The 11363-nt window shown below is 45.1% G+C and overlaps 1 protein-coding gene across 1 annotated transcript in view; it reads right to left on the bottom strand.

Annotated features, from left to right (window-relative positions):
* Positions 1-972: 972 nt before the first annotated feature.
* The window catches only part of LOC146979205 (52 kDa repressor of the inhibitor of the protein kinase-like), a 21043-nt gene continuing 10652 nt past the window's right edge, over positions 973-11363 (bottom strand). Inside the window, exon 2 of the mRNA XM_085790264.1 lies at positions 973-1188. Within this exon, the coding sequence (XP_085646390.1) occupies positions 973-1188 (216 nt within the window). The remainder of the gene's footprint in view (positions 1189-11363) is intronic.

Here is an 11363-nt window from a genome sequence, read left to right as displayed (position 1 = left end):
ATACATGTGCGTTCAGATTAACAATAAGACAAGCCATGGTTGAGTTTATTTAGTTAATAATCAGCATCTTAGTACCTCTGATCCGGAGCGATAGTGTTATGAAAATCGCTACAGTTGAACTGGTCTGGTTTTTAGCTGCTCAATCTCATTGTTTCAAAGAAATGGGATTGATTTTTATAACGAAATGAAACGAAAACAATATTATATTGATACATTGTTGTAAAAAAAATCCAAAAGAAACGAAAATGAACTAAAGAAAATAACTTTCACACACACACATTAAAACAGTGCGATTGGTTGAAAGCTGATAATTAGCCATGTGCTTATAAGCTGATTGGCCGAAACCAAGAACAAAGCCGCGTGAATGGCCAATCGCCATGTGTTAACGGCCGACATGTAAATCAGCTGTTTCGATGGGCGTTAAATGAATAGAGATGTTAATGTGTCTCATAAGGCACTTTGCACATAGGCTACTTTCTGTAACTGGAAGAAAAACAGCCAGCTGGAAGAATGTGTTGTCTAAATCTTTTACTGTGTGGGAGATCTCCACCAACGGAGAAAGCAAGTGGGACCGTTCTGCCCAGTCTCTGAGCAGCGCACGTTTCACAGACTCCAGCACCTTGGACAATGCTGCGGGGGGAGGGAGGGGGGCTGTCGGGGTGGAGGTGCTGTACTGTAGGCTACAGTAGGGTGAGGATAGGACCCTCAGATGATCTTCTTGGAGTTCGCAAGAACTCGTTGATCTTATCTATGCAGTCTTTCAAGTCCTTTCTGTCCATGCCTGGAAACTCCGTTCTCAGTGACTGCACTACAAAGGTCTTCACATTTTGTGGCAGTTCATGTTTCCCCCTGGATCCGTCCCAGTTTGTTTTTTTTCTCTAGCTTTATTTAAAATATACAGCACCTTTATATTAGGCTACAGTCACCAGCAGGCACACAAACAGCATCCCCAGGACAGGATATCGATTACGGTCACATGCCAGTCGCTCCTCCCTTCAGTTCTATAACTTTCTCAATGACACTGTCCAGATGATCGATGTACTTATTACAGACGCTGATGGTCAGCTTCTCCATCCAAAATGTCTGGATCGCTGCTTCCAACTCCTCCCTGTTAGTTGGTTTCGCCTCAGAGCGGCGAAGCCCATCATCGAAGCCCAGACCAGCTCTATCGGGTTTAGATCTGGTGACCTAAACAACAATGTATCAATATAATATTGTTTTCGTTTCATTTCGTTATAAAAATCAATCCCTTTTCTTTGAAACAATGAGATTGAGCAGCTAAAAACCAGACCAGTTCAACTGTAGCGATTTTCATAACACTATCGCTCCGGAGCAGAGGTACTAAGATGCTGATTATTAACTAAATAAACTCAACCATGGCTTGTCTTATTGTTAATCTGAACGCACATGTATAAAGGGCAGAGTCAAGGCAGCAGATAAATCACAAAACATCAACGCGTCCGTGAGCGCAGCGCACCTCATTTTCTCCTGTGAAGAAGAAGAGAAAAAAAAAACCCCATGGTCCGACCTGACCCAGTTATTGAATGTTAAGGTTTATTTAGAAGAAGTCTGATTATGACTGCTGCTCTGGATCAGATTATTTGCTCATAATTCGGGTTATTTTCAAACAGTGGCCAAACAACAGATCAATTAATTATTATAGACTATATTTTCCATTTTTGCTAAGCGGTTTGTTCTGAATTAAATAAAAGCCTGTCCCATACAGCCGCGTGTGTTACGCCGTGTTTTGTTGATGCTATCATCTTTGCCTTGCGCAGATGATCCTTCATAATTTGTGATACATAATCATCAAGTCATAAAGCAAGACAGGCTTTATCATATTACAATAGTTTCTGTGATTTAGGCAGGGTATACAGTAGTTAGTTCTAGTTTAATAGCCTAGAGTTTAAGCTGTGGATTACTGCACAGATCACTGAGTCATCCGCCTGTCGTCCTCCGTTCTCACAGATGCCACCTGGTGGTTGTTTTGGCACATTGAGGCTATTCATTAAAAGCTCTTGTCTCGCCAAAGAAAAAAGATGCCTGAGTCTTGTGGCGTCTCGCGTGGACCACGCGTGAAGTCCGCAATTTTGAACCAGTAACATCTGTATGAGTCCTTATAACAGTTGATTGTTAGGTGTGTGTATAGACGGGTATAATGTATTATAAACCCCATCAGTCAGTCTGTAGTTTATAACCAGTCAAGAGCACTCATAAGGCCCTTGGATTTATAAATCATTATAAACTAGATTTATAACTGTTGATATAGTGCATCATAAAGCTTTATGTGTGTTTATGAGTGTAGTCATAGTGCATTATGACTGATTATGATGAGCATTATAATGCACTATGAATGCGCTCATAATGCACTATAGAGGTGGTCTTCATATTTTTTATAAAAAAAAAACTGAACTTATTTAAAATGAATTACACATTCTCTTAATGACTACATGGCTTCTAGCAATTACTGCAAGCACAACAACCACAACATCTCCAACGACAACAAAGGTTGCAACAACTGCTGCAACAACTGCTTCAACATCATCTACTACTGCATCAATACCAACGACAACTCCATCCACACCAACAACTACTTCAACCACTGCTTCGACAGCATCTACCACTGCATCAACACCAACTACAACAGCAACAACAACTCCATCCACACCAACAACTACTTCAACCACTGCTTCAACTACAACTCCATCTACACAAACAACTACTTCAACCACTGCCTCAACAACAACTCCATCCACACCAACAACTACTTCAACGACTGCTTCAACACCAACTACAACAGCAACAACAACTCCATCCACACCAACAACTACTTCAACAGCATCCACCATTGCATCAACAACTACTTCAACCACTGCTTCAACAACATCTACCACTGTATCAACATCAACTACAACACCGACGACAACTCCATCCACACAAACTACTTCAACCACTGCTTCGACTACATCTCCATCCACACCAGCAACTACTTCAACCACTACCTCTACGACAACTCCATCCACACCAACAACTACTTCAACCACTGCTTCGACTACATCTCCATCCACACCAGCAACTACTTCAACCACTGCTTCGACGACAACTCCATCCACACCAACAAGTACTTCAACCACTGCTTCAACGACAACTCCATCCACACCAACAACTACTTCAACCACTGCTTCAACACCAACTACCATTGCATCAACATCAACTACAACACCGACGGCAACTCCATCCACACCAGCAACTACTTCAACCCCAACCTCTACGACAACTCCTTCCACACCAACAACTACTTCAACCACTGCTTCGACTACAACTCCATCCACACAAATTACTTCATCCACTGCTTCGACGACAACTCATCCACACCAACAAGTACTTCAACCACTGCTTCGACAACAACTCCATCCACACCAACAACTACTTCAACCACTGCTTCGACTACAACTCCATCCACACCAACAACAACAACTTCAACCACTGCTTCGACGACAACTCCATCCACACCAACAAGTACTTCAACCACTGCTTCGACGACAACGCCATCCACACCAACAAGTACTTCAACCACTGCTTCGACGACAACTGCATCCACACCAACAAGTACTTCAACCACTGCTTCGACGACAAGTCCATCCACACCAACAACAACTTCAACCACTGCTTTGACGACAACTCCATCCACACCAACAACTACTTCAACCACTGCTTCAACAACAACTCCATCCACACCAACAAGTACTTCAACCACCGATTTGACTACAACTCCATCCACACCAACAACTACTTCAACCACTGCATCAACAGCAACACCAACTCCATCCACACCAACAACTACTTCAACCACTGCTTCAACAACAACTCCATCCACACCAACAACAACTTCAACCACTGCTTCGACGACAACTCCATCCACACCAACAAGTACTTCAACCACTGCTTCGACGACAACTCCATCCACACCAACAACTACTTCAACCACTGCTTCGACGACAACTCCATCCACACCAACAAGTACTTCAACCACTGCTTCGACGACAACTCCATCCACACCAACAACTACTTCAACCACTGCTTCGACGACAACTCCATCCACACCAACAACTACTTCAACCACTGCTTCGACAACTACTCCATCCACACCAACAACTACTTCAACCACTGCTTCGACTACAACTCCATCCACACCAACAACTACTTCAACCACTGCTTCAACAACAACTCCATCCACACCAACAACTACTTCAACCACTGCTTCGACGACAACTCCATCCACACCAACAAGTACTTCAACCACTGCTTCGACGACAACTCCATCCACACCAACAACAACTTCAACCACTGCTTTGACGACAACTCCATCCACACCAACAACTACTTCAACCACTGCTTCGACGACAACTCCATCCACACCAACAAGTACTTCAACCACTGCTTCGACGACAACTCCATCCACACCAACAACTACTTCAACCACTGCTTCGACGACAACTCCATCCACACCAACATCTACTTCAACCACTGCTTCAACAACATCTACCATTGCATCAACATCAACTACAACACCGACGACAACTCCATCCACACCAACAACTACTTCAACCACTGCTTCGACAACTACTCCATCCACACCAACAAGTACTTCAACCACTGCTTCAACTACAACTCCATCCACACCAACAACTACTTCAACCACTGCTTCAACAACATCTACCACTGCATCAACAACTACTTCAACCACTGCTACGACTACAACTCCATCCACACCAACAACTACTTCAACCACTGCTTCGACAACTACTCCATCCACACCAACAACTACTTCAACCACTGCATCAACACCAACTACGGTAGCAACAACAACAACTTCAACCACTGCTTCAACCACAACTCCATCCACACCAACAACTACTTCAACCACTGCTTTGACGACAACTCCATCCACACCAACAAGTACTTCAACCACTGCTTCGACGACAACTCCATCCACACCAACAGCTACTTCAACCACTGCTTCAACAACATCTACCACTCCATCAACACCAACTACAACAGCAACAACTCCATTACCACCAACACCTACTTCAACCACTGCCTCAACGACAACTCCATCCACACCAACAACTACTTCAACCACTGCTTCGACTACAACTCCATCCACACCAACAACTACTTCAACCACTGCTTCGACAACTACTCCATCCACACCAACAACTACTTCAACCACTGCATCAACAACAACTACAACAGCAACACCAACTCCATCCACACCAACAACTACTTCAACTACTGCTTCAACAACTACTCCATCCACACCAACAACTACTTCAACCACTGCTTCGACTACAACTACCATTGCATCAACATCAACCACAAAACCGACGACAACTCCATCAACACCAACAACTACTTCAACCACTGCTTCAACAACAACTCCATCCACACCAACAACTACTTCAACCACTGCTTCAACCACAACTCCATCCACACCAACAACTACTTCAACCACTGCTTCAACCACAACTCCATCCACACCAACAACTACTTCAACCACTGCATTAACACCAACTACGGTAGCAAAAACAACAACTTCAACCACTGCTTCGACGACTACTCCATCCACACCAACAACAACTTCAACCACTGCTTCAACCACAACTCCATCCACACCAACAACAACTTCAACCACTGCTTCAACAACAACACCATCCACACCAACAACTACTTCAACCACTGCTTCGACGACAACTCCATCCACACCAACAACTACTTCAACCACTGCTTCGACAACAACTCCATCCACACCAGCAACTACTTCAACCACTGCTTCGACAACAACTCCATCCACACCAACAACAACTTCAACCACTGCTTCAACCACAACTCCATCCACACCAACAACAACTTCAACCACTGCTTCAACAACAACACCATCCACACCAACAACTACTTCAACCACTGCTTCGACGACAACTCCATCCACACCAACAAGTACTTCAACCACTGCTTCGACAACAACTCCATCCACACCAGCAACTACTTCAACCACTGCTTCAACAACAACTCCATCCACACCAACAACTACTTCAACCACTGCTTCAACCACAACTCCATCCACACCAACAACAACTCCATCCACACCAACAACTACTTCAACCACTGCTTCGACAACAACTCCATCCACACCAACAACAACTTCAACCACTGCTTCGACGACAACTCCATCCACACCAACAACTACTTCAACCACTGCTTCGACGACAACTCCATCCACACCAACATCTACTTCAACCACTGCTTCAACAACATCTACCATTGCATCAACATCAACTACAACACCGACGACAACTCCATCAACACCAACAACTACTTCAACCACTGCTTCAACAACAACTCCATCCACACCAACAACTACTTCAACCACTGCTTCAACCACAACTCCATCCACACCAACAACTACTTCAACCACTGCTTCGACGACAACTCCATCCACACCAACAACTACTTCAACCACTGCTTCGACAACAACTCCATCCACACCAACAACTACTTCAACCACTGCCTCGACGACAACTCCTTCCACACCAACAACTACTTCAACCACTGCCTCGACGACAACTCCTTCCACACCAACAACTACTTCAACCACTGCATCAACACCAACTACGGTAGCAAAAACAACAACTTCAACCACTGCTTCGACGACTACTCCATCCACACCAACAACAACTTCAACCACTGCTTCAACCACAACTCCATCCACACCAACAACTACTTCAACCACTGCTTCGACAACAACTCCATCCACACCAACAACTACTTCAACCACTGCTTCAACCACAACTCCATCCACACCAACAACAACTTCAACCACTGCTTCAACAACAACACCATCCACACCAACAACTACTTCAACCACTGCTTCGACGACAACTCCATCCACACCAACAAGTACTTCAACCACTGCTTCGACAACAACTCCATCCACACCAGCAACTACTTCAACCACTGCTTCAACAACAACTCCATCCACACCAACTACTTCAACCACTGCTTCATCACAAACTCCATCCACACCAACAACTACTTCAACCACTGCTTCAACCACAACTCCATCCACACCAACAACTACTTCAACCACTGCATCAACACCAACTACGGTAGCAAAAACAACAACTTCAACCACTGCTTCGACGACAACTCCATCCACACCAACAACAACTTCAACCACTGCTTCAACCACAACTCCATCCACACCAACAACAACTTCAACCACTGCTTCAACAACAAATCCATCCACACCAACAAGTACTTCAACCACTGCTTCGACAACAACTCCATCCACACCAACAACAACTTCAACCACTGCTTCGACTACAACTCCATCCACACCAACAACTACTTCAACCACTGCTTCAACCACTGCTTCGACGACAACTCCATCCACACCAACATCTACTTCAACCACTGCTTCAACAACATCTACCATTGCATCAACATCAACCACTGCTTCGACGACAACTCCATCCACACCAACAACTACTTCAACCACTGCTTCAACCACAACTCCATCCACACCAACAACAACTTCAACCACTGCTTCAACAACAACACCATCCACACCAACAACTACTTCAACCACTGCATTAACACCAACTACGGTAGCAAAAACAACAACTTCAACCACTGCTTCGACGACTACTCCATCCACACCAACAACAACTTCAACCACTGCTTCAACCACAACTGCATCCACACCAACAACAACTTCAACCACTGCTTCAACAACAACACCATCCACACCAACAACTACTTCAACCACTGCTTCGACGACAACTCCATCCACACCAACAACTACTTCAACCACTGCTTCGACAACAACTCCATCCACACCAGCAACTACTTCAACCACTGCTTCGACAACAACTCCATCCACACCAACAACAACTTCAACCACTGCTTCAACCACAACTCCATCCACACCAACAACAACTTCAACCACTGCTTCAACAACAACACCATCCACACCAACAACTACTTCAACCACTGCTTCGACGACAACTCAATCCACATCAACAAGTACTTCAACCACTGCTTCGACAACAACTCCATCCACACCAGCAACTACTTCAACCACTGCTTCAACAACAACTCCATCCACACCAACAACTACTTCAACCACTGCTTCAACCACAACTCCATCCACACCAACAACAACTTCAACCACTGCTTCAACCACAACTCCATCAACACCAACAACAACTTCAACCACTGCTTCAACAACAACTCCATCCACACCAACAACAACTTCAACCACTGCTTCGACGACAACTCCATCAACAACTCCATCCACACGAACCACTGCTTCGACGACAACTCCATCCACACCAACATCTACTTCAACCACTGCTTCAACAACATCTACCATTGCATCAACATCAACTACAACACCGACGACAACTCCATCAACACCAACAACTACTTCAACCACTGCTTCAACAACAACTCCATCCACACCAACAACTACTTCAACCACTGCTTCAACCACAACTCCATCCACACCAACAACTACTTCAACCACTGCTTCGACGACAACTCCATCCACACCAACATCTACTTCAACCACTGCTTCAACAACATCTACCACTGCATCAACACCAACTACAACACCGACGACAACTCCATCCACACCAACTACTTCAACCACTGCTTCAACAACAACTCCATCCACACCAACAACTACTTCAACCACTGCTTCAACCACAACTCCATCCACACCAACAACAACTTCAACCACTGCTTCAACAACAACTCCATCCACACCAACAACTACTTCAACCACTGCTTCGACAACAACTCCATCCACACCAACAACTACTTCAACCACTGCCTCGACGACAACTCCTTCCACACCAACAACTACTTCAACCACTGCCTCAACGACAACTCCATCCACACCAACAACTACTTCAACCACTGCTTCGACAACAACTACAACAGCAACAAGTACTTCAACCCCTGCTTCGACGACAACTCCATCCACACCAACAACTACTTCAACCACTGCTTCGACGACAACTCCATCCACACCAACAACTACTTCAACCACTGCTTCGACAACTACTCCATCCACACCAACAAGTACTTCAACCACTGCTTCGACAACAACTCCATCCACACCAACAACAACTTCAACCACTGCTTCGACGACAACTCCATCCACACCAACATCTACTTCAACCACTGCTTCAACAACATCTACCATTGCATCAACATCAACTACAACACCGACGACAACTCCATCAACACCAACAACTACTTCAACCACTGCTTCAACAACAACTCCATCCACACCAACAACTACTTCAACCACTGCTTCGACGACAACTCCATCCACACCAACATCTACTTCAACCACTGCTTCAACAACATCTACCATTGCATCAACATCAACTACAACACCGACGACAAAACTTCAACCACTGCTTCAACAACAACTCCATCCACACCAACAACTACTTCAACCACTGCTTCAACCACAACTCCATCCACACCAACAACTACTTCAACCACTGCTTCGACGACAACTCCATCCACACCAACAAGTACTTCAACCACTGCTTCGACAACAACTCCATCCACACCAGCAACTACTTCAACCACTGCTTCAACAACAACTCCATCCACACCAACAACTACTTCAACCACTGCTTCAACCACAACTCCATCCACACCAACAACTACTTCAACCACTGCATCAACACCAACTACGGTAGCAAAAACAACAACTTCAACCACTGCTTCGACGACTACTCCATCCACACCAACAACAACTTCAACCACTGCTTCAACCACAACTCCATCCACACCAACAACAACTTCAACCACTGCTTCAACAACAACTCCATCCACACCAACAAGTACTTCAACCACTGCTTCGACAACAACTCCATCCACACCAACAACAACTTCAACCACTGCTTCGACGACAACTCCATCCACACCAACAACTACTTCAACCACTGCTTCGACGACAACTCCATCCACACCAACATCTACTTCAACCACTGCTTCAACAACATCTACCATTGCATCAACATCAACCACAAAACCGACGACAACTCCATCAACACCAACAACTACTTCAACCACTGCTTCGACGACAACTCCATCCACACCAACATCTACTTCAACCACTGCTTCAACAACATCTACCATTGCATCAACATCAACCACAAAACCGACGACAACTCCATCAACACCAACAACTACTTCAACCACTGCTTCAACAACAACTCCATCCACACCAACAACTACTTCAACCACTGCTTCAACCACAACTCCATCCACACCAACAACTACTTCAACCACTGCTTCGACAACAACTCCATCCACACCAACATCTACTTCAACCACTGCTTCAACAACATCTACCATTGCATCAACATCAACTACAACACCGACGACAACTCCATCAACACCAACAACTACTTCAACCACTGCTTCAACAACAACTCCATCCACACCAACAACTACTTCAACCACTGCTTCAACCACAACTCCATCCACACCAACAACAACTTCAACCACTGCTTCAACAACAACTCCATCCACACCAACAACTACTTCAACCACTGCTTCGACAACAACTCCATCCACACCAACAACTACTTCAACCACTGCCTCGACGACAACTCCTTCCACACCAACAACTACTTCAACCACTGCCTCAACGACAACTCCATCCACACCAGCAACTACTTCAACCACTGCTTCGACAACAACTACAACAGCAACAAGTACTTCAACCCCTGCTTCGACGACAACTCCATCCACACCAACAACTACTTCAACCACTGCTTCAACCACAACTCCATCCACACCAACAACTACTTCAACCACTGCTTCAACCACAACTCCATCCACACCAACAACTACTTCAACCACTGCATTAACACCAACTACGGTAGCAAAAACAACAACTTCAACCACTGCTTCGACGACTACTCCATCCACACCAACAACAACTTCAACCACTGCTTCAACCACAACTCCATCCACACCAACAACAACTTCAACCACTGCTTCAACAACAACACCATCCACACCAACAACTCCTTCAACCACTGCTTCGACGACAACTCCATCCACACCAACAACTACTTCAACCACTGCTTCGACAACAACTCCATCCACACCAGCAACTACTTCAACCACTGCTTCAACAACAACTCCATCCACACCAACAACAACTTCAACCACTGCTTCAACCACAACTCCATCCACACCAACAACAACTTCAACCACTGCTTCAACAACAACACCATCCACACCAACAACTCCTTCAACCACTGCTT

This window comes from Trachurus japonicus, chromosome 11 (genome assembly GCF_045865225.1).
Source record: "Trachurus japonicus isolate A0001 chromosome 11, Traja_1.0".
NCBI classification, from domain to species: Eukaryota; Metazoa; Chordata; class Actinopteri; order Carangiformes; family Carangidae; genus Trachurus; species Trachurus japonicus.
Note: the sequence above shows the minus strand (reverse complement) of the source record. Positions and strands in the feature narration are given on the sequence as shown.